At 52.4% G+C, this 25,155-nt stretch overlaps 1 protein-coding gene across 3 annotated transcripts in view; it reads right to left on the minus strand.

Moving 5' to 3' along the window:
* The window catches only part of ACTN1 (actinin alpha 1), an 86,891-nt gene extending 75,970 nt beyond the window's left edge, over positions 1 to 10,921 (minus strand). The window contains exon 1 of one of the 3 annotated variants that reach the window (XM_066998570.1): positions 10,665 to 10,921. In XM_066998570.1, coding sequence (XP_066854671.1) covers positions 10,665 to 10,769 — 105 coding nt within the window. In that variant the 5' untranslated portion in view covers positions 10,770 to 10,921. The remainder of the gene's footprint in view (positions 1 to 10,664) is intronic. The other 2 variants (XM_066998569.1, XM_066998568.1) reach the window with 2 other exon arrangements.
* Between the last annotated feature and the right edge of the window lie 14,234 nt (positions 10,922 to 25,155).

A 25,155-nucleotide genomic window follows, 5' to 3' on the forward strand; every position in this document is an offset into this window, starting at 1 on the left:
GACTTTTCACCTTTCTGACCCCACCAGAGGCCAAATACTGCAAATGAATACCCTGCTCAACTGCTGAGTCCAGAGAGCCGGCTGGCACCCGGGCAACGAGGTATTTTACTTTCCCCTGGAGGAGCCTGCTGCAAGGTAGGCACTTCCTACCACATAATAAAAATAAAACAAACGTTAAGTACTGCCCTGTTACAGCTGCCTCGCAGTGCCCTCCACACCCTTCAGCAGCACCGCGCAAAGCCTGGGCTCCGATGTGACGGAAGCAAGCCCCCACATTACTGTGCTGCTTCGGGCAGAGCAAGGAGCAGAGCAGCTGGTGCTCAACGGCCTTGAAACATCCCCAGCTTCTCCCACAGCAACCTGGAGGTCTGGGACCTGGGCACACCAGCTCGGGGCCCCGTAGCTCCCCTGATGCGAGAAGCCCTAGCGGCGCCAGCGTGGGTCCACGCCAGGCTTGCCCCGAGCCCCCTGCACCACGGGCAGCGATCGCACCGCCTCTCGCAGCGCCACAGGCAGAAGTTGTTCCAAGGCCTGCAAGCGCAGAGGGTATTACACTCAGTTTTACTTACTGTAAGCAGTTCACTAATTACAGTAGTAATGATTGGATTATGGCCAGTTAACAGCTTTAAAGAAACAAGCCATTATAGGAGGGGGAGGGAAATATTCCTCAGGGTCTAGGCTGGAAACCTCTTTCAGATTTCGGCAGCCTACCCCGCAGGAAGCTGTTAGGAGCTGGCTGGGTCAGGCCATTTGCAACAGGCTGCAACAGCGAGGAGCAGTGTAACGTGTCACTAAATGATAGGCTGGCACCTGAAAATTATCAGTGTTGGAGGAGGTGTGCTCGCAGGAACAGAAGGTCTCCTGTTCATACGCTGGCCCCATCGGCTGCAACGCCTCTACGTGACCAGGCCCAGAAGACAGGTGCGTGCACGCAAAGCTACACAGACAACACCGTGCTTACGATGCTTTGTTTCGGCATGCACTGCGCTGTGACTACAGGCGTTTCAGAAACTCTTTAGCAGGGGCCTGCTAGCTCCAACCAAGCAGCCGGATACGAACACCCACGGCATCAGGAGCCAAAGGCACTCATCAGAAACAGCAGCTAGAAATTTCCTTTCCCTAGCGATTTCTGCCAGCGCTGGAAGGACCGCAGTTATCAGGCATGAATCCCTTAGTCCCTCTGGTTGCTAAAAACCCATACAAGGCACACGCAGGCCCTAAACGAGGAAAGCCAAGCCCTTGCATCCCCACCACCCACCCTGCCCTCTCCACCCAGCCCAGGCAGGGCCCTGCACCACCCACAGCCACCCTGTAGGTGCCCACCCACTGCTACCTCCCCCTGTGCACGTGCCCAGTGTCTCCCCTCAGCACTGTCCCAGCTCTGCTCGTCCTCTCCTCCTCCTCCTCCCTGCAGAGATCTTTGGCTCAGGGCTGGCAGAAACCGAGTTTGGTGTCGCTGGCTGGAGGGCGAGGATTTCTGGCAAGGAAAACCAGCGGAGCTGGGCATCTTGCCCAGGGTGAGTTCACACTTGGCTCCCCACAGCTGGAAATAGTCTCATCCGCAGCCAGAGTTCCCCAACGGCCCAACAAAACCCTTGGGAAACGGCAAGTTTCCACGCGTTGGCCATTTTGAGGCAGACTGGTGCGCGTTAATGAACGCGCTCCCCCGCTGCCCCCACCCAGCCTCCTCCGCGCCGCTGCCAAAGGGTGCTTGGCAAGCAAGGGCAGTCTCCTGTGTTGTGTGAGGAGCCCAGCACAGCCGAGACCAACACGACTGCTCCTTCGACTGCTCCTTTTCCTACAGAGCAGCACCGGAGGGAAGAGGAGGGCTCCAACAAGTGCGCTCCCGCACCCTCCTTCCCAGCGCGCCCCTGCAGCCAGGTTACTGCGCTCCTCTCTTCGTCTCCCAGGCCAGATAAAACATGTAGGAAACTCACCTGGAAGCATAAACACATTTAAAGAGCTGCAACTGCTCTTGGCTGCAATCAAAATTTTCCTCAGGAAATTAAGTATTTTCCGTTGTGATAAAACCTGGCATAGGCATGGCCTCAACAGCTTTAAACAAAGTGTCTTTTCTTTGGCATTGTTTAGCAATTAAGAAATCCATTTACTTGCTTTTTTTTTCTTCTGTATACCCAAATTTTTACAGTTTTCTTGCAGATAATACACTTCGGTAGCTGAACTAGCTCGCCATTTACTGAATGGTACATTTAAATAAACGGAGGGGATCACAGGTAAGCACAGGGGGCAGCAGAAAAAACTCTGCCCCTGCAGAGCCAAGGAATCCGGCCAGGAAGCACGGCCCCGGGACGTGCACATCACTTTCCATGATGAAGAAAAGAGCGCTCTGCCGGGGTGTGGAGACCATACATGGATCTCTCTCCGTGCCTCGTTTCTCGGAGGCCTTTACAGGCTAGCTCCTGGAGCGAGGATGTAACAGCACGACTTCCATTTACAGCAGCGGTGAAGTCCGACTGCTGGGCATCATATGCTGCAGCGAGCAGCAGCAAGTGCCCTGGCTGCCTGCTCCGAAGGCCATGGAAAGCAGGAGCTCCTCCTCAGCTGCCAGCTGGCCTTGGCTCAGCACCTCTGTAGGACGGGAGAGTTGTCCTCGGCGTTGTAAAAGGAAGCATCAATTTTCTGGGCAAAACTTATCCAGCACAGCAGCACCACTCAGCTAGGGGACGGCTGTATAGCGATACAGAAGAGGTGTAAACTCTGCCCCAGCTTTCTATGAGAAGTTTTGGTCAAGCAACCATCACTGCAGTTATGCACGGTGACCACAAAGTCACACCGATGACCAAAGAAGCAGCTGGCTGGTACAAGTCCCCCCTGCCTTCCCACTGACCACATAAGCCGTCTAGGAGGACGTGGAACAAGCTGTTGGTCGCCCCTGCAGCCTCACCTGCCCGTGAACTATCCACCCCGGTGTGTTTCTGTAAGACTGTCCAGAAGCGATGAATCGCTGGCATTCGGAGGCTTACCTGAAACTACTCCCATTACGTGACAGGTGATAAAGGGAGCCTCACATCGGTGGTGTGCAGTGTAGTGAGCGTAAAGAGCCAACGCAAGGCATTTTCACCTGCCAGCACGTCCCATCCAGAGCTGTACTTTAGCCCCAACCCAGTGGAAAGGCCAGTTCTGCTGTCATATCCCACACCACAGGGATGAACACGTTTCTGAGAGGCTTTCAGTCTATGTAGATAGAATGACAAATCAGAGTCACCTGGATGAGAGACCAAAATCCTCTGTTTCATCACGTGTACCCCAGCCCCGTCAATAGGAGCTGTTTCAGCACACTGAGGGCAGAGAAAGCCTCCGCAGAGACCATGCCCTACTGCTTCAAAGCAGCAACACATTTAGAAAAAGGAGAAGAGAGGACAAGTGCAGGTGGAGGCCTGAGGACAGCTGGCTGCAATACTGGTACAACGAGGGTTGGCTTGCAAAGGCCTGACCCAGGCCCTACCAGTAGGATGCACACGTTGCCAGCTGAGCAGGAAGGACACAACGACAGGAAGCCAAAATAGGAACAAAAAGGTTCTGCTTTACGGCCCGATAGGGTGCTCAGAGGTTAAGCTGGCACCGGGCCACACCACAGACATCCTATGGCCAAGTTCTGCTCGAGGGCGGCGAGGGAATGAGAGCAGGGAAGATACGGCAGGGGAACAGGAAGCCGGCCTGTTTGCTAATCACATCAATGCTGCTGGGTTTGCTCACTTCAGCATTTTTGGGGCTGGCCCAAGAATTCCCCAGTCGTGTCTCAGGGATGTGGGTGATTATTCAGAACCAAGCGAGGCTGATGTACAGGAGGTCAAAATGCAGCAGTGGGTGGCTCCACAGGCTTAGATAAGACAGGCTTTTGCAGCGTGGCTAGTGCCAGACCGAAGGTCCCGCTGCTGACAAGCCTATCTCACCACTCTGCACCAACTCATCCTCGCGGATCCAAGCTCTGAGCAACATGCTTCAGCCCCGGTATCCCAGAGATAGAGCAAATCCTATGTCCCTAGGAAGAAAATGACTCTGGGCCTTTCTTGCTCGAGTGACATTTTTTCCACCTGGCAGCTGCCAGGCACGCTACGTGCATGCTTCATGCTCCCCCTTCACAAAGTTCATCTCTCTGAGAGACAGGAGTGTTTTACACTGCAGCACAAGACTCGTAGAAGTCATGCTAAGCATGTTCCTTATGGTAATCATCATGTTTCTAATAGTCACACAGGGCAAGAAATCACATTTTTATATATATATAAAAGAATAAGTTCTGTTCCACTCTGCTCCCCATCCTCCTTCTTAAACACCACCACTCAAGTTGTACAAAACACCACCAGAAATCACAGCAATACATCCAGCAAGCCCCTGGGGCAGACACTACATATTGAAGTGAAACCAATCCACCCTATGTGCTGTATATTAGCAGCTTCCCAGTGTTTCCCCGAGACAGAGCTCCAGCCTCTTTTCTACAGCGACTGCTTTCTGCACTTCACCATCCCCGCTAGCCTGATGATGCCCCAGAGAAGGGCCGAAGCATCAGGCACAACAGCGATAATCCGCAGGCAGCTGGAAAGAGCCCTCAGCCCTTCTCCAGCAGCCCCGTGCTAGTTTTCACCATCTCTGTCACCTCTGCTTGTGCCAGCCCTAAGAACTCCAGGCCAGAAAGAGGCTTGTCCCAACGAGGCTGCAGAGGAAAGTGCACAGGCCAGGGGGGCTCACCAAGTGCTGCTCCTCCTCCAGCTAGAAACACACGGCTGGGCTGTGAAGGTGCATCTCACATGAGAAGAGCAAAGTGCCTACAGCAGGAGCAGCTGGGGCTCGCTATTTCAATTCATGGTGGCCACCTGGGCATTGTGAAGTGCAGGTAGCATCCACTGTAACACAAAGGACTTCTAAAAACGTGGCCTTAGCGTTCACAAAGGTTTTTACTGAACAGGTTTACCGGCCCACGTTCTCACAGCTACACTTGATTTTTCATGGCGAGGCAACACCACCCCACACAAAAGCACCCATTTCCATCTAAGGGCCCAAGTTCTCACCAGACAGCCGAGAAAACTGAAGTTTCTGCTTAAAGACACTACGTGGCAGGGCAGCAGGCCACTTGCCCCCAGCTACCCCATGCTGCACTGCAAGCGGGCAGGGGAGAAGCAACGTCATCACGTCAGGCCTCTGCAGCCACGCACCAAAAGCATCATTAAATTCTTGTGCGTGTGATTTGGTAAGCTGCTAGCCTGAAGCAGCCCGCGAGAAGTTCCCCAGACAGGCACATTTTACATCAGTGGGCTGGTAACTGGATGCCTTTGAGGTATTTCATCCTTCCCTAGAGGATAAGGAGGATGAACAATTCAATCCAGTTTGGCGAGTGCCTCTCCTCACAGTGGCTCCTTGGGGTCTGTAGCAGAGCCTTCCAAAGAACGCGCAGTCTTCTTTTTAACCCATGCTTTCTCCTAAGTTCCTCTCTCAAACTGGCTGCTGAATAGGCTGTAAGTCGCTGCAAAGCATGCGCGCCTCATTCATCACGTATCTGAAGGTTACGATGAAAAATAATGTTCTTGTCAAAAACCCACAAGCGCACTTCCTGATCACAAAACACATGAAACCTGATCACAGAAAGCAGGAGGCAGCTCCCACACTCAAGGACAAGTAGCTGATCCACAAAGCCAGATACTTCTAGAGACCCCCTACAGCAACTTCTCACCTTACCGTTTTGAAGAACAAGTATCTGGCGACAAGCTACCTATGTTAAACAGCAAAAGCTTGATCTGAAAGATAACAAATACCCGGTGACCTGTATTGCCTGCCTACATGACTGTAAAACAGCAGCTGAGTGAGCAGCCTTACCAATTTCCCCATCCTGCTTCTATACTGGTATCAGTGAGAGCAATACAGAGAATCCTACGTGCAGCAGGGCCACCCTGCCTGCAGCACGCCCACGCTGCGAAGGCCACGAAGGCCGTTCCTCACGATCACCCGCTGGTTGTCATCGGTGTCACTTACAGAAGGAGCAAAGGGGCCAGCGCTGCGTATTCACCAACCACGAGCATTTATGCCGCTGCTGAAACTACAGCGGGAGGTATTGAAAGTGACTTTAGCAAGCTACAGGGATTGCGTGTGGCATCGCGCCTCCAGATGGGCCCCCAGCAGCCACCAGAAGTGCAGCTTTCTGGAAACGTAGCCACCCTTCTCAAACCAGGCCCTGCCTGGAAGGGAGGGCACTCGAACCAAGGGGAAAGGAAGCGGTGACTGCCACTTCTACGTCTTGTCAGAGAGATTAGTCACCCTCGGTATGAGCATGTTACCAGCAGCCTGCGAGGTGGGGTGTTTCTGCGAGGGACGTGAGCTAATTTAATGAATATTTTCTGCCCTTAACAACCCCACCTCAGACGCAGAGGCGATTAGCACAGCAAAATTCAAATCATAATGAGAGCAGTAAGACCTGTCAGGTGCAGACACAGCAGTGCTACCAGATGCATAGCTTTTGGGGGTATGGGACCACCCTTGTATTCATACGTATCTTCAGATGTAGCTCATGGCGGAGGGTTTGGGAGATTGCCATTCCCGACTAAGAATTTCAGCAGTTTCACGAATAATGACTGCACGCAGCATTTCTTCAGGGCAGAAAACGTGTTCCCAAAGTTCGTGCTATCACTGCTTCAGTAGCACCGTATACCAGAACACTTCAGCTCTCTCAGCTGGTGATATCATTTACTGCCACAGGGGTGCCAACCTGGAGAGGCAGAGCAGCGCTGGACAAAGACAAGGCACATTTATTTCATTGATACCTTAAGGAAAAGCATTACTATGTCTCCTTACAGCACTGACGTTGTATATGGCTGTCTTCTGTATGTTGCAACGAACACTGCTTCCTACTCACGTTGTCAAGTCAGCAGCTGTCAAGTCAGCAAGCAATTCAGCATTTAAAGGGTCTGTTTCGCCCCCAGCTTGGACGAGTCACTTCAGGCCAGATTTTAAAATAAACTCTGAACAACCGGCCCACAAAATGGGCGACCAGAGGGAGAGCCAGAACCACCCGCTGCCCCTCAAAGCCCCCTCGAAGCCCCCGGCACCAGGTCCCAGCAGCACCAGCATCACCTCGGCGCCACCTCGGACCCCTCCAGGACGCTGGGGGCTGGTGGGAGGGGGCAGGAGATGCACCACGGGTGCTGAACACCCGGCAGCTCGTCCAGGCACTCGGGGCTGAATGCAGCTCCTGCACCAAGAGCCCCACAGGGCCCAGAAGAAGTCTGAACCCCGCTGCTGGCCAGCTGCAATTTGGATGGAAAAGCGTCTGCAGGCACAAGAGGCAGCCTGTTGGCCAGGGAATGAGCACCCAGGTACGCGCTTTTTACAAGGCAGGCTGGTCTGTGCCGACCGACAGCTGCTTTTCAGGTGGGACCTTGGCAATGGCTCTCGGCAAGTTCTGCTTCGTAACGCTGGAAAACAGCGAGATCAATCTCATTACGCCTTGGCTAGTGCTACTCTGAGGCCTGACTCCAGGCAGGAAAGAAGAAAAAAGGGAGAGGGAAGACAAGGCTGCTAGAAGAAACTACTGAGATGAGTCCAATAGCGCAGAGAGGAAAGTATTTTAATCCCCAGCAGAGACCCTGCTCCCGTACAAAAGGCTGTGCAGAGGCTCAAATCAAGCGAGAAGTAGCAGTTTGTTCTGCACATTACATTTTTTGCCACTTATGAATAGCAGCGCTGCAACGAGCTCTTTAAAACCTCTCAGAGTCTCTTCTGATAGGCACAAAAATGCTTCCTATGGAAAGCTGTGTGACTGGAAAGCTGTTTCCCTCCGAAGCGCTGCCGCTTCATCCCCTAATTTTAAATCAGCAGCTTCCCAGGAAGGGGCAGGCGGGAAGGTGTGAGACCAGCGTTAGAGGCCTAACTTCAGTGTCCAGTTATGAAATATGAAGATCACCCTGCTGTCCCTCTGTCTACCTGTGTGAAAGCAGCTCACGAGACCATACCTCGAGCACCGCCCCAGCCAGCCGTGCCCCTCTCCGTAAGGTAGGAAACCTGCTCACCAGCTCCCTGAAACTCGTCCTCCTTAGAGCACAGCACACCTGTTGAGCCCATTACTAAAAATAAAAGAAAAATCATCAGATCTCCCTGCTTCTGACACCTGCCATTAGCTCTGCTGAGCCCGTGCAGCTGAGGGACGTGGAGCTGGGTTCAATCCATCCCTGAGCAACATCCCCTGACTGTGTCCCAGGCCCCAGTCGGTCCCAGCTGCAGAAGCCAGGCAGGACAGTGCCCAGGAGCTGCCGAGATGGATGGAAATGGCCAGCGAAGCACGGCTGCTTCCCACACAGACACTCGCTGTCTGCATGACCAGAGGTGCCAGCTCTTTAGAGATGCTGCCCCTGCTCCCAGGGGAAACCTAAGCACCAGAGTTTCAGATCTGCCTCGCTGGTTGGCATCAGTGCAGCGGCAATGCTACAATAATTCGGCGGTACTTAAATCCCTGCACAGACCTTTCCTCATCTCTCTTTCCCCACGCTGGCACGGAAGCTTTGGGGTCTACTGCTGCCAGCACCTGAAAGCGAGTCTCACCCATGGGAGAGGCCTGGCTCCTCTGCCTGCAGGCAGCGAGACGTCAGCGATCTCCCACTGATAAAGGCCCCTGACTGAATGGCAATGCTGCAACAGGCACAGCGATTTCTAAGAGCTGATCGTCCAAACAGCCATTTATGTAGGCAGAAAAATCGCATGTACTCATAATTCATAAACAGCAGAATTAAGTTCACATAGCAACATCCCAGCGCTCTTCCAAAGCCATTTTCTGCTTCTCAGATCTCAGTGCCCTTTTATTTCTAGACAGACAGGCTTTTTAGAAATTCTCTAGCTATTCCTTGCATGAAGAAAAACCTAAAACACATGAGCCAAGTAGAAAGCCCCAACACCGAGCCGGAAGAGAGCCTACAGATCATTTGGGAAGCGTGAATCTCTCCGATTCACCTTGGTAAGCTATCAGTCCTGTGCAGAGAGACAAAGGTTTAGCTGTAATTACTGCAGTGACTTCATTTTGCAGGTAAGACGGGGTTACGGTCTCAGTGCACCGTCTGCCCCAGGTCTGTGCCCGCCGGGTGCTGTTACCCCCCCACCCTCTGAAGCAAGCCCCAAGGCCCCAGCAGGGCCGCCACATTCACTGGCAGCAGCTGGCCATGTAAAGAAATCGGCTCGGATAATTTCAAAGCAGACACACGAATACCTTCCAGCTCTCTCCTGGCTTCTCCCCTCCTGCGCACAAGTAACCCAAGTTAACAGAGCGGCTCTCTGTCCCCCTCTTGTGATAGGACCACGAGGACTAAAAGCCTCCTGGAAGGAGGTAATTAAAAAAGCCGTGGCCTTCGGGGCACGTGCCACAACTCCTGTTTTGGGACTCCTCGTTAATCCAAAGGTTCAGCTCCTGCTTCCAACGCCCACGTCAGCGTCCCGCCGCACGTAAGCCGCTCTCGCTCCCCTCGCCGCCCCATGAAAGGCAAAAAGCCGCGCGCACAGCGTGACAGCCATTTCCCCTGGCGGGCGATGAGCAACGCTGGCCGCCTCGCCCTGGGCCCCACGGGCCGCTCCCAGACCCATCAGCCCGCCGGGGTGCAGGGCTGGAGGCACCGATCGCGGCCGGGCAGCCCTCTGGAACAGGAGGCAACTCCTCTCCCTCCGCACGGGAGCGGAGCCTGGTCGCAGATAAGCCATCCAGCGCTCACACCCCAGACCGAGATTGCATTCCTCTTTCTCCTTTGTTGAGGCGCAAGCTCGCACACCGCCGGCTCGCTCCCAACTACGTGCCCTCGTTTGCGTGCTTTCATTCTCACGCTGTCTCCCCACACCACGCGAGTCTCCCCGGGCGGGGAAACTGCTGACAGAAGCTCCGCAGCTCTCACCTCCGATTAACTCGTCGGGCTCCAGGGGAAAGGCTTCCCAGCCGCGCTGCTTCAGACGGCGACAGGCAGGAGAGCCTGGAAGCCCTCGATCCGAAAGCAGCGGAGGTGGGAAGGGAAGGGGCTGGAGAAGAAGAAGTCCCCTTACCGGAGCAAACGCGATTAGCGCTATTCGCCCCTCAGACGTGCCTAAGGGCACCGTACCCGCTAGGAGGGGAGGTCTGGGGACTCTCCTGCCTGCGGGCAGGGCGAGGCACGGCTGGAAGCGCCAGCCCGGGGCGAACAAGCGACGGCTCCCCGGGACGAGGCGAGGCGGCGGCCGCCCGGGGTGCCCCTGCCCCGTCGGCGGGGTGCTGCGTGCAGCCCTGCCCCGCTGCCGCCCCGCGCAGGGACCGCCACGGAAACGTGCGGGGGGATCGGGGCTGGGAGCGGTCCGACACGGGATGCTCCGGGCTGAGGGAGGAGAGGGGGCTGAGAATAACCAGGAGAAGGACCCAAGCGGCGAGGCTGCAACTCCCCAACTCCCCTCCCCGCGAGTTTAAAAAAAAAAAAAAGGGACAGAAAAGGGCCGAATGTTACCATTTTTGGACATGGCTCCGCGCAAGCCCTGCCCTAGCCCCCACCGCTCACCCCGGCGCCCCGCTGCCCTCCCGCCGCCGGGGCCGGCCCCCCCCCGGTACCCCCCGGGGGCACCCGGCGGGGTCGGGGCGGACCGGGGTTGGGGGGGGGGGATCCCGGCTGCCCGGTGCATCCCCGGTGGCCGGGTGCCGGTGGCCGGGTGCCGGTGCCCACCTTCCGCTGCTGCTTCTCCCAGGCCGGGTCGAGGAGCAGGTCGCGGTCCCAGTCCTCCTCCGGCTGCATGTAGTCGTTGGTCTGCTGCGGGTCGTAGTGATCCATGGCGGCAGGCAGCCCGGCCCTCTGTCCCTCCGTCCGTCCGTCCCTCCGTCTGTCTAACCCGTCTGTCCGTCCGCCGGTCCGTGCGTCCTCCCCCTCCCGCCCCGCCCCGTCCCGGCGCTGCCGCTGTGCCCGGCCCGCGGCCGCTCAGCCCGAGCAGGCGGCGGCGGCGCCCGCTCCCTCCCCCCCCTCCGCCTCCCTCCTCCCCTCCGCCTCCGGCCGCGCGCCGCACCGCGGGGGCGGGACGAGCCGCGGCGCCCCGCCTCCGGCCGCTCCTCATTGGCCGTCCCCCGCAGGCAGCGCGCCGCTCATTGCGCCCCACGCCCGTCCGTCACGGCCCGCGGCCGCCGCCATAGGTGGGGCGCGGCGGCTCCCGCAGCCCCGCCTCGCCCCCCCCCGGGCCTGAGGGACGGGCGGTGGGGCAGGGCGGGCAAGATGGCAGCCGGGGGCGGCCGGGCGGCGGGAGCTGCGGTGCCATCCGCACAAACGTGCCTTAACTGCCGGTGTCGGCAGCCCCGCGCCTGTATCGGTCCCTAGTTGCAAAGCGCAATATATAATACACAACCGCATCACTGCAATAAAACGTAAAGAAATAAAGAACTGCGATATTTCTCTCTGTTCGAGCCTCTCCTAACTGCCCCTCACGTCCACGCTTCCAGCCTCCCGGTCCTCGCTTCTCCAAGTTCCCCCCTGCATTTCTGGGAAATACCGCAGTTTCTCGCCCCTCATCCCAACTCTTAGATCCTCAAGGACTCCTTAACAAAACTCTTGGCCACAGTTTGTGAACTTACGGGCAGTAGCGTGGGGGGCGGAAAAGAAAATAAATGCCGCTTCTAAACTTGGGCTGCTTCCCGGACCCACTTGACCCGACGCCCTTGTGAGGAATCACACCAGCGACACAAAGGGGAGCGGAGGAGCTCGCCATGGGAGAGGGAAGCACTGCAGAACGCAATGCTCCTGGGGGGATGCCCGTAACCACAGCAGCACCCTGCTTTTCCTCCTTTAGCCTCCTAAAGCTCTCTTTTAACATCACATTTCTGTGTGATGTTAATGCCAACTTCCTTGGGCATCCTTCAAACCTCACTGGACCAAGCAGGTCTCCGCTGAGGTCCTTCTGATCCGACAAAAGGAGAGCGGGTGTTCCCTAGGGCAGTGGGAACAGTCGGACCTACCTCCTGCCCCTTCAGCCGGCAGCAGATGAAGGGAGGAAGGAGCCCAAGGACATGCGGGTAGCTCTGCTCGCTGCTCTTTTGCTTTGTGCTTAGCACATCAGCTACAGGTCACGAGCTTCCCTGGGGAGACACCTGTTCTCTTGCCAGGAACATCCATAAGCTCCTCTAAGGAGGCCCAGCAGGTGAGCTGGGTCACTGTACAGCAGCGCACAAAGCCGTGTGGAAGTGGTCTTCCCTTCCTGGGGAGACTCACAGCCAAGTTTCAGCCTTTCTATTCCACAGGTATTCAAAACCATTGTAGCTCTGTGATTTAGCACTTAAATTTGAACTGCGTGTTGGACTCCCACAGTTAAGAATTCAACAAATTAACACTTGCATCGTTTTTACTCTCCCAGCCCAGGACACGTTACAGGTAAAAACTCAGCACCTCTGAAATGCAGACATTTATTTGGTGGAATTTAGTGGGATATAGCATGCTGCGGTGGATATCAGGGAGGAGAATGTCTCATGCCCAGAGATTGGGTAAAATATATGCTTTTAAGAAGTGTCATGGAATAACAGTGCCAACCCTGGTTATCCAGGGCTCATTTGATGTAAATGAGACAAAAGAAAACAAACAACAAAACCCACACCAATGGCAGGGATACTGTGTTTTGGAGAAGAGGAAAAAAGGGGCCTGGTAAGGTACAAAACCTGTTATCTCCCTATCAGGGCCTCTCCACCTGAGTTGTGTTCCTCTTCTATCCTGCTCAGTCCTCACCTTCCTAAGTCTTCTTTCCCTTTACTTCCCTTCCCATTTAGCTGAACTTCCAAAACTGACTCCCTGGCCCTGCACCCCAGAGCCAATGTAGCTGCTGGGACAACTTCTTCAGGTACCCGTGCCATCTCCTCCTGCTGACTGGGGGTCAGCCTGGCTTGTTCAGAGCACAAGATTTAAGGTTAAAATGATTTACAGAGCTGTCTTCATACTGCAAGTGGGTGTAATTTTCTAATATTGTTTGAAGTGTCAATGTGTTAGCTCTTCCTGTAAGAACACTGATTTTACTTTTCCAACAGAAGAGTGCCTTGATTGCTCTCTTTGCTTTCACAGTGTCACTTGAACGATACTATCAGGAATTATACATCTGGTCCCATGCCCTTGTTATTATGTACCCACTGTATCTACTTGTATCCTGAAAGATTAATCGAATACATTACCAGCATTGCTTGTATACTTATTTACCTCTGCTTCCTCCCATTCAGCCCTGAAGAGGAAGGAGCTTGCTGCTCAGACATGCACGGCAGCATCACATGCCAGCAAAGCAGGCTTGACTCAGGCAGCTGCCAAGCTGGTTCTGCAGAGGGATGTAGAGGGTAAAATCACACAACTGGTACCTAACCTACAGTCAGGTTAGATGCCCATTTTGCCCTGTGCAGCAAAATGACCACCTCAGTGGGCTCAGCATCCTTGTTTTAAGGCATGGGCACAGTGACCTTCAGTTGCTTGTGGTTAGGGCTTCTTGTTTTCATGTTTTACCTGTTCATTGTCCTGTACTGAGGGGCGGGGGACTTGTTTGCTCAGACCTTTTGTTTTTCTGTGTCAGTCTGAAAGGATGTCCCATTTCACGGTCCTGGCAGAGTTCTTCTGCCTGGCCCAAATGATAAGGGGAATCAGGGGCTAGAGATGGTAAAGACAAGAGCATCTGTCTTTAGGCAGATCAAGCCTGTGCCTCCCCTAAGGCCAAGGCAGAGGGAAAACATGAGAGCCTGCTTATTTCTGGACACTGAGGGTGAAATCCAAGCTGGCTCATCCCTGATGCCACCTAGCAAAACTCTCAGCTTTGAGTCTGTTCTCACAGAGAGTCTGCCTCTGCAGAGCTTGCCAGAGGACTTGCCCATGGCCTGCAGATGTGAGATCAGGAATTTGCTGCTGTTCTTGTTTCCAATGTGCCAAAACCAGCCACGGAGCAATCATGACAGGCTTTGGAGTGAAGTCCTCTGAAAGGGAGCAGCAGCAAGATGGCAGCAGACAGGCAAGCACAGGGATTAGCCTCTTTCCAGCTCCTCCCTTGCCCTCACAGAAAATCTTTTCTCATGAGAGAATCATTGAGCTCTCAGACCTATCATTATTTAGCCCCAGCTTAAAAACTTCACTTAAAATCCTTTCCCTTCTCTTTGATGTTCTCTGTAATTGCGGGCCTGCAATTCTCTAGCACAAAGCTTGAAAAAAGTAGTGCTCCCTCATCTGTGGCTACCACCGATGCAGTGGTACCCTCAGGCTGTTTTCCAGCAGAACCCCTCTCCATCTAGAGCCAGAGAGGACTTTCCAGGCAGATGGTCAACAACCCTCTCACTTCTTCTGAGGAGAGCAGCTCCCCCACCATGCTTTAGCCACAGTGCGCTGCACCAGTGGCAGTACCTCCTGGCTCTGCCTGTGAACCTAGCCTTGGCCAGAGCAGCAAAACAGCACCATCATGCCATCTGCCACTGGTCTGGGACACACTGGGTCCGTTACAGTTCCTACATTTAGGGCACGCAACAGTAGGTTATGGTTGTTGCAACAGCATGTCAGCAATCCCTGTCTGACCAAAACCACCACCACTCTCAGGTGTGTTTCAAGAGAGGTGCTTTGGGAATGCCTGCCTGAGGTTCCCAGTGCTGTTTTACTGGTCTGCACTGGGCTGGAGCCCCCAGCTTTGCAGAAGATGGGCATCTCTTGGGGAGGACCTCCAGTGAATGCTGGGCCTGCCAAGGGGATTGCAGAGAGCTCACAGCTCACTCAAGTGGTGCGGCCCCTGGGAGCTGGTGTAAGACCTGATTGTGCACGTGGCTCATTTACTCACCGTGTTTGGTCCCTGCATGATGCAGACCTGTAGAGGAAACCACAGAGGACAATGGACAGTTGTGCACACATACAGCAGTGTCACTTGCAGGACGTGAGGACTCCATCTTCTGTTCCCCTTGGCATTTGCAAGGCTGTGGCTGGAGTGCTGCCTGGCTTTGGGTGCCAGCTTGTAAAAAGGATGCACATCAGTTGGAGAGAGTCCAAAGGAAAAGTAACAAGAAGGCTCAGAGGTCTAGGAAACCTGACCTTTGTGAGAAGACTGGGAGAACTCAGCTTGTTTAGTCTAGGGCAGAAAAAAAAAATGAAGTGAGACACAGTAGCAGACCTCAAATATGTGAAAGTTTACTGAAAAGTGGAAGTCAGTAAACAATTTGCCGTAGCTGCTACAGAACCTGCTAATGGTCAGGATAGTGAAGCTCTCAAGCACACCACCAAAGAAAGCTGCTGAATCTCCACTGCTGGAGGCTTAAAAGAACAGGTAAGAGACCTATAAGAGGTTGAACTTTTAGGATAGGTCCACAGATCCTGCGGTGGGCCCAGAGGATGAAAGTTATGTCACCTTCTTCCAGGATCACCTTCAGCTCTGTTTCATAGCCCTGCAGCACAGTCTGCTTCAGAGGGTCAGACAACACCATGAAGAAACATGACAAGGTTGTAAAGAGACTAATGATGGAAGAAAAGCAAATACAGCTGCCGGGAAAAGGCAGGGATGTGAAATGTAAAAGCAGACACATGGAACGTGACCTAGATGGTCCCATCAACACACCCATGTGCAAAACATATTGCAGCATAACAGCAGCTGGAACTCAAGTCTGCTGAGAGAGGCGACTAAGGTAAAAGGGGCTGTGGGGGGGGGGAAAAAAATACAATCACACATTTATGTTGACATAAACAGCTTCAAATCCACTTCCTAACAAAGAAAGATTCAGTTCTCTCGCATTATGGCCAACAGCAAAAAATCACCATTGCTATTCCAAACGCTGAGACAAGATGCTTCACTCCTAGTTTGACTTTCAAACATGACTCTCATGGCCTCTCCACCTCGTCATGTTTTTAGCATAAATTGTCTATTTCAGTAGCGAGACAGGTCACAGTGACATTGGACTCCTGGCAGCAATCCATACATATAATCAATGCTTGGGTATGAAGCCACGACAACAGATAATTCACAAAGAGCTGAGAAAATACAGATCTGTATGATCGAAGGGACCCCACCCTCATCGTCAATGCACCCATAGGACATGAGTGCTCTTAAAACTGAGGGTATTAAATGTTACCTGTGGTCTTCAGGATACCAGTCAGGGCTCCCGTAGCAACATCGAGTGCTCGAAGGCTGCCCTGGGAGATCAGGGAAAAACAGCTAAGCTGCAGATTTTTGGTGTCTTCTGTACTGTGCCAAGCCACCCACAGTCACCAGCAGCAGGAGTGGCATAGCTTAGCACAGCGCGTTGTGGAGGAAGAGCTCATTCCTCTTCAAAAAATAGTTGGTGCAGCTGGAAAACACACCAAAAGCCTTTCAGACACACCAGCTTTTTCTCAGGGTGGCCCAGCAGCGAGTGGGGAACCCGATGCTGAGTCAGTGAGGCTGGGCTCCACGTTCAGACGTGCATCAGAGGTGGAGCAGGACCCACCAGCTGTGCTGAAAGCCACTATGTCATTAACTTGCCTTCCCAAAGGACACTTGGTAGAGCCTAAAGTTCTCCATCACACGAGGAGGGACAGCTATGGGCTTTGCTTGAAGGAACCGTTTCATCCCGCTCCTCCAGCCGGTGCGGGGAGCAGCTGGGCAGCCAGCAGCCTGCCTGCTTCCACAGGGCAGATTAAGCTTCTATGCTCCAAAAGCAAAAGCTGCTGCGTAGCAGCTGCTGTGGGTTATGCGTGCTTTCACACAGAAAGTCATCCTGCGTTCGTTATGCTTTTCTCCTAACTGGCTCACTCTCCCTATTATTTTTTCGTTGGTACAACAGTGCAGAGCTACCCCAAATAAAACCACACAGTGCAAAGTTACCTCCTACATCAGGGAGCTTCTTATTCAGGAAGCAGCAGCAAACCTCACATCCTCATACTCGCAGTGGCTCTACCATCAGGAGGGGGATACTTGTGGAGCAATATGTCCGACAGTGTAAAATGGAGTTTGGAGAAGACAAACAGCAAGTGAGGAAGTGCTGGCAGGCAGCACCAACAGCACACAGCACGGACAGCAAGCAAACTAGCTAAGCCAGTCTCCCCAGCTTCCTTTAATCTGTTCTCTAGTAGGATTGTAGGATTTCCCCCTCCTCGCCATCTTTTCACATGATGCACACCTGTGATCCTGCTTGTGACAGGAGGCTCCAGGCCAGCAGTGGGAGCCCAGGGCTCCCTGCAGCGTTTTGCCTCTGCTCTTTTTTACTGAGCAATGCTTACCTTTTTGTGCCTTCCCTGCACGCCTGTCATGAACCTAACCGACCTATTGTAACCCCCAACATCCCAACCCCGTCCTTTCATAGCGCAGCAGTGAGAAAGGGCTTGGTGGCTTCTGCTTTCAGCTGACTGGGAGCAGCCTGGCTGCAGGCTGCCTGGTGGGGACACGGGGGACCAGCTCTGGGAAGCACAGTGCACACGGGCATTTTAGAGAGGCAATAACCTGCCATGGGTGATAGCAAACTCACCTTAGAGCCAGCCATGCTGTTACAGTTATGAAACTGGGGGGTTTAAGCATAGGAACTGCTGCACCTCAGGTTTCTGCTGCCCCTGCACCCCAGGTCCAGGGCAGCAGATCACTTAGAGACAGCAGGGCAGCTCCAGGGGTGCGGTGGGAGCCCCCTCGCAGACAGAAAGGCTCTGACCCTTCCTCCGTGTCAGCATTTTGGCAATGTGCAGCCTGGCATGTCTTGCTTTTGACCGACAGCTCCAGGAAGCTGAACCCATGCAGGTATCACTGCTGCAAAGTTGTTGGACAAGAAGGGAGGGCATCCTCATCCGGGCTAAAGAGAGATGACGAGAACGTGCCGCAAGGTCAGTGTGCTGGCCTCTGTCTCCTAATTACTCATCTCTAGCTTCTTCTTTTTTTTAAATGACCTCATCTCATAAGGCATTTTTACTACAGTAATTCTTGTGATAACCGAGCTTGCAGGTATTTGGAAGCAGAGTTACAGATGGGGCCAGCAGAAAGCTTCCCACAGCTGATGGCAGTGCACAAGCCCTGGGGCTGAAGGCATCGAGGATTTGAGCTAACAAAGTACGAGGCTCAGGAAGGTTTGTTGCATGATTGTGGCAAGGAGCCACAGGCACTCTCGGCCCTCACTCATAAGGCTGAGCTCAACAAGCACCTTGCGGATACTGTATCAGCCAGGATTTTGAAAAGCAGAGAAGACACTAAAAGCCTGGGAAGACAAATAAAGTGTCCTGATCTTATTGCAGGACTGAGCAGATCTGGGGCTGAGGTGGGCTTGTGGCACCATCCCGTTGTTCTGGCTGCCCCTCTGACACCCGACGTCTCTGGCACACACCTTGCACCAGTGCTGCAGGCTGGCAGAGGGGAACTGGAAACGCCAAGATACTGTGGTTTTGTGAATTACCCTGATTACTTCTTATGAGGTCCTGTTCCAGGTGCTTCGCTGTCATAGGTGAACACAGATGGTTCCCGAGATGCCCCATGGGTGACAGCCCCAGATTATAACCTCTCTTTCTCTATAGCAACACCCACATAAAAGGAAAACCCTCGTGGCATACCCTGCCTGTCTGTTTATAAAGGCAGTTAGATCATTTTTGAAAGGTAAGTCAGTTCTGAAAGGACAAGTCTGTGAAAAAATAATTTTAAAAAATCCATGTAAAGTGAATTGACAATATTGGTTGTAAAATACTGTGAAATATATTCCTTTCTTCTGCAGAACTAGAGAAAGCAAATCACTGCAACTATGATCTGTCCTAATGCTCATGACGGTCTCAGGTGCAGAACCAGAATGCTGCTCTCAGATAAACAATTCCAGTTCTCCACTGATAGATGTCCACCTACAGCCGCTGAAGCATACTTTAATTCCTCTCTCTGTTTCTTTCAGATCCAAAGCACCTGAAGTACTTAGGTACTGCTGCTCTAAAGAATAATGGAAATAGAAAGCAATAAAGTGTGAATATTTGACTAAGTACCTAAGGGAACTTTGATGCAAATTATTCATTTGCAAACTGCTGCCAAGCCAGTGCCAAATTCAGCCCCAGTACTGCACGAATACAAACTTGGCTGGTGAAGGGTTTTTGCTGGGGAGTTCTGGTTCAGTTCTGACCTAACAGCACCCCTTTGGGGCACCCTGTGCTTCTTGCTTTCTTAGCAGTCAGAGCTGTGAAACGATTTTCATTATAGCTGTGTGCATATGCTCTGTTCCACTTACTCATAACTTCTGAACCATTCAGCTTTCCAGGCTCATGTCTTTATTTAAGGAGGATTTTCTGCTAAGCCAAAGAAATAACCAAGTACCCCCATTCACTCCCCTGGATTTCTAAGCCGCTGTTCTTTGAATGACGAGCAATGCAAAGAATACACAGTTAATGTAGTAGAAAAGAAATATAAGTATTTCTCCATCCCTTGAATGAAGGCTCCATTTTGGATTTTGAAAGGTACTCCTTGTACTGAGTTCAGTTTAATGCCACTGCTTGACCTGAGTGAGAAGAAAGGGGAGAATATATGAATTTAAGTTTAGGGAATATTGCTCTGCAACATACTCAAAGAGCATCTGCTAATATTTGGCAGAGCCTATCGCAGCCCCTGATGTGGTGGCATCCACGTGCACATCCCCTCAGCCTGAGGGGCCATAGGGCCGCTGGAGCAGGCTGCGTGGGTCTCACTGAACACATAAATAACCTCACCCCTCTCCAGTGCTGTTTTATTAAAGCAGCAAATTAGCCACAAGGTACGTTGCTTTAGCTAAAAATAAGATGTAAATAACAGGGGGTTGTCTGCAGACGTCTGGTCTCTGCGCGTGACACCTGAGATCCCTTCAAGGGAAAAAGCAGCGGAGGGCACAGGACTCCCTGCTTTCTCCACGCTTTTGTGGTTTGTTTTCTCTGGACATTTGTCAGCACTGTGCAATTGCTGCGTTTCCTCCCCAGGGCCAGGTTCCTTGTTTGCCCAGGTCTTTCAAGCAGCTCTGGGGAGAGAAAGCCCAGCCCCTGCTGTGTGACCACCGGGAGAGGCTCGTCCCAGCCCAGCCATGCAGGTTCTTCTGCGGCATGGCCAAGGCCAGCCGTCACCCTGCCGGTACCTGCACTTCTTTGGCATCACAGCGATGGCACAACATCTCTTCTGATGCCAGCTGGTCTGGAACAAGCCCCCAGACCCTTCTTATTTTGCAGCACATCCCATCTCGGCGCAGTTGCACCCCAGCCCTTGGGCACTCTCTGGGAGTGACTCTCATTTGCGTCATAGCTTTTACACTCCAGTAATGAAAACTTTCACAAGGGAAACAAAACAAAACAAAACAAAACAAAAAAGAAAAAAAAAAACACACCAAACCACCACACAACAATAGTGGTAATTATGGAAAGAGCAATTAAGAAAAGAGAGAGGGAGAAAGAGGACCTGGGCACAGTCCAACTTGTGTGTAACCAGCAGCAAAATTACCATTCCCTTGAACGGGCCTGAGGTTGGCATCTTCCCATTCCCAAATAAAGCAGCAGACGAGGCACACCTGGGCTTACAGTAGCATTCTCAATCTACCCGCTTATCTGCAATTTAGCACTTATATATACAAAATACAGCCCATCCAGCAGGTTTCGGGGAGCACATGCACAGCGTACTGCGTGCATCCAGAACACCCTGGGAGGAAAAAAAAAATGGCTCCAAGAGCTTCTTAAACGTCAACAGACCTCAGCTCTGCCAGAGCGGTGGTGGGAGAAAATTAGAGATGGGTGCAAGCGGCTGGAAAATTCCTGCTGCCTTTCTCCAGCCTGGTTCAGCATAAGTATGGATCTCTGGGCAGCAAACTTGTCCCCTCTGACGGATGGGCTGTTTCCATCAAGGGCACCACTCCCATAAGCAGCCCAGAAACCCCCAGCCCCCCATGGCTACCACTGGTGTAGTTGTTTCACTCTCTTAGGTTTGCACCATCCCTTTTATTAGGCAGAAGATGACATTTGCACCAACCTGGTCCCAGCGTGAGTCTCTGTTTTCAGATGGGCCTGGGAAGGATGCCCCAGAGAAGGAACAGGGCCAGTTTCTGCCTTCCACTTCCCCTGTGAGAACAGAAGCAGCAGTCACTCCACCCTCAGCCCTGGTGACAAAAATTCAGGTCTCACTTTTTACAGACACATCTTGCTCCTTCCAGCACCAGCAGGGAGGCTGGGGAAGAGCTACCACTGCAGGGTGCTGCCCTCGGAGAGGATGAGCACGCATGTGGGCTGCTGGGTCGGGGGGACTGGCTGGGAGGGTTGGCCTGGAGGGTTGGGAGCCCTGGGTGCTGGCTGCCCCCTGGTTTGCTGAAAAACAGCCACATCTCCTCCTGGGTAAGAAGGCATTAGGAACTCGAGTCTTATTCTGCATTAATGTTTATGAAATTTCAGGACCGGTTTTTCCGCAGACCAACAGGAGCCTGCCGTCCTTCAGTATCGCAGGGCAATTTAGGTTGGAAGGGACCCCTGGAGGACATCTGGTCTAACCGCCTGCTCAGGGCAGGGCCAATTTGATCAGGTTTCTCAGTCCAAAAAAGCATGATTCCACTAACAACTTCTTATTCATCCTATCTGCTGGCTTGAGAGACTGGACTGTGTTTTTACCAAGTTTTAGTCACGCTAGCAATGCAAAAAGCACTGCAGCTCTGCCCAGCTGAGGAGTCAGGTTCTGTTTTTCCTCCTCCTGGTTTATATAAAAACGGGAATTGGTAAGGGCCCAAACTGTCCTCAGCGACACCAAAACAATGGGTATTGTTCTGGGAGTAAGCAAGTCACTCTGAACCCCATTATGCTACTTCTAGTGGCCCCATTGTCTCTGATAACATAATCCAGGGCTATTATTAAAAAAAAAAAAGGGCGGGGGGGAAAAAAAAACAAACAAACATGTTCTGAGCTCCTCGCAAAGGACAAGGTCTTCCAATTAAAAAAAAATCTGTCTGAAAAACACTATAGCTCATAACAGCCCAACTAGAATAGCACTGATCACCTCTTCTTGTGGTACCTGGGTTTTCCCTTGGAGATCTCCTGGCCAAACCGAGAATGTGCCTGGGTCTGCACTGCCCTGAGACCAGGAGAGCTTGTGCTCCTTCCTTCACAGCCCTCTGGTCTTGCCGAGGGTCCTGTGCCTTGTAACAGCTTTCGCTGGAGCCCATGGGCTAGCAAGGGAAGCTGTGGTATCTGGCTTTCCCTCAGGCAGTGCTGGGCAGGGTGAGAAGCCTTTGGGCTGAGTACTGAGGCCGGGCACAAAGGAATGTGGGAAGGAGAAGTTGTGAAGAACTGGAGAAAAGAAGAACACATCAGGGCCATCAGGTGATGTATTCCCAATGGGAAACTTAGTGGTGTTTGGCACCCTGTTTTCATGGATCAGGTCCTCTATGGAAACTTATGACTATGGGAAAAGCCCCTGCTCTCTTCAGAAGAAAGCTCCTTGCCCTCAGTGGGTTAAGTAGGACCTGCGTCTCCTCTGAGTGCCCAAGAGGTGAACATCTCCCACTGGCATGAGACATGGTGGCCACCCATCCTGCTGGTGGTCCTGCAACGCACGAAAGGGGTAAATGGGACCAGTCTCCAGTGCTGGAAAGCGCTGGGAACATGCAGGGAGAGTGGTGTGAGGGATGGAATCAGGAGGGGTCTGATGGAAGATTAACCATGGAGCCTGCAGAGACACTGTCTGAAGTGACATGTCGGGGGAAGCTGGGGACCACACAGGCTTCTCACAACCCTATGAGGCGTTCCCAGCCAGGCATTGAAACGGGTGCAGAGGGAACAGCTGGGGTTTAACACTTGGTGTGCCTGTATTTTATAGGGAGAAGTAGCATTTTCCTCCTTGCTTGTAGAGGAGACAAGTTGTCTTAGAGCAAAGATTTAAATGATTGAAAAATCACTGCTGGGCAAACTTTGTGGGTGTCTGGTAAGAGGCAAACGAGTTGTTTTGATATCAAAACGTCTCCCCACTGTATTTTAAGAGGCATAGAGGCTGCTACTTTCAGGAAAAATTGCCCGAGGGAAATTGCAAACAACTGATAGATTGAAAGGCTTATGTCAAAATCCTCCTTCGCTCTCACCCAACTCAATGTCAGTGAAAGGTCAAAAATAGGGATGACAAAATCTGAGGGTCTCTGAAGACCTTGGATTTTGTCACTTTGCCCTGCAGTCAGCAGATTCAAGTCTCCAGTCAAGTGTTTCTAAAATTGATGTTGTGGTGATGTCAATAAAATCCTCCAAAGCACAAAATAGGACACACTTGAGCAAGCAGGCAGATTTCCAAACAGTCTGGCCTATTTACATCATTTCCTCCTCATAATTCACCCTGCGTGCTATACCTCTTACTTGCCCATCTCTGGCTTCCTTTAGATAAGAGGGGAATTCTTCTTGTATCACATGAACTTCAGTTTTATCACAAATCTCTCAGATAAGAGGCTCATGTGAAGCAATCCTTGCTGTCCTCGCATTCCAGCCTTCGAGCAGCAGAGCATGGAGCTTTTCCACCTTATAAGGACGTTCAAAAGGTGCTGCAATTCCTTTCAAAGTTTTCTCAGCCTAAGTATTGTAGAAAGAAACGTACCTGGTGCCTGCCATCCTGAACTAGCTGGCATTCCTGGGATGCTATTTTGTGTGCTTGAGCAAAAAGCATTTGGGGGGCTATGTTAGAAACTTTTTATTTTTGCAGATAATTTGTTGCCCCTCTCCCAGCCTAAGCCAGTGCTGCCCTGCTGTCAAGGCAGCATCAGGAAGTTCCTGCAGCAAATCAGAAATTTGCATTCATAGATGGGAATTCACTGTCCCCGGTCTGTTCTCCTCTCCGATCTTTGAACTCCAGGCTCTGGGTGCACGTCTGTTACTGCTGCCTAAAAACCAGCCAAGCTAATGTGCTTCTATTTAGAAAATTCCCTCAAATGTTCCTTTTTTTACTGCATGTGAGAAAAGCTAGAATGTAAACATATTAACAAAATAAGCACTGGCATTTAAAATGAAGCAAAGAAACCAGCTGCTCTACCTTCCTCTTCATGCAAAGCAAGAAGTAAGTGTCCCAGGAGACACTGAGTGGCCCATGTTGTATCCAGCCCAGGCTGCCTGTTCACTATGCAACACAATGGACACTTTAAAATATATCGAATATGTAGTTTAGCTGTGCAGTCATTTGACTTTGAAAAAAATGTTTTGAAAACAAAGGACTTGTGAGGATGGGAAAGGCTCCCTTTTTGGCAGCCTAGTTGAACACCCAGACTGCAACGATGAGTGATGCTCCATGGACCATTTCATCGCAGGCCATGCTGTTTTACAAAGCTTCCTATTTCTCACAAGCCTCCCCGCTCATGGCATGGAAAGCCCAAGGGCAGAGCCACAGCGGTGCCAGGCTCCTCTTCCACTGCAGCACCAGCGTCAGGCTGGGCTGGGCTGGGCTGTCCTGCAGGAGCTCAATCCTCCTCCCTGCGTTCTCCTCCCAGACCCCCTGCAATGGGGCTGCTGCTTTCAAGGTGGGGCAGAGTAACGGTGCCAGGGCTTCTCCATTATCCCCAGCTTCCTTGGTCATCTTCTCATGCTCCGAAATAAGACCGAGGCACTTTTTTTGGGTTGTACTGCTGAGAAGACCAAGCCAAGGAATCCGCATCCCACAAGGACTGGCTCTGCAGTGTTGTTCCTATCAGACCTATCAGAGAGGTCCCCATGAGCATGGAGGAGTGAAAGGTGGAGAGCAATGAGGAAAGCTTTGTGTCTTGGCCACAAAGAGAGAACCATGCCCCTGTGCAGTGCCCTCATCCCAGTCCTGGGGGTGCAGGAGTGTCCCCCCACAGGTAGGGGACCTGTCACATCGTCCCCTCCAGCCCAGCAAAGCTGATGTGGTCGGGGTTTCATGGCGTGTCCGGCTTCCACAGCATCAGCCAGGACCGACGCCAGAAGCCACATAGGTTATTTTTAATTAAACCAACAACAGAGAAGGACTCATGATATTGTTCCTGAATGAGAACTATTTAAGGGAATAAATCATCGCCATGGAAACGGGGAGCTTTGCCAGAGAGCAGCAGGAAATGAAGTTCAGCAAGAGATACCCAAGGAATTTTCAGCCATGCTAATAGCAGTAGCTGCTCCTATTGGGGTTGCACCCTCGGGCCAGGGGACCCCCAAACTGACTTCCTGAGCCCACTGAGCCCGAGGGAGCTGATTGTCTGCACTTGTGGTAGGTGTAGCACATCTGCACGGTGACTCACCGGTGCTGCACACGCCCGATGAGGGACCAGAGGAAGAACAGAGC

Source organism: Anser cygnoides, chromosome 5 (genome assembly GCF_040182565.1).
Source record: "Anser cygnoides isolate HZ-2024a breed goose chromosome 5, Taihu_goose_T2T_genome, whole genome shotgun sequence".
In the NCBI taxonomy this organism is placed as follows: domain Eukaryota; kingdom Metazoa; phylum Chordata; class Aves; order Anseriformes; family Anatidae; genus Anser; species Anser cygnoides.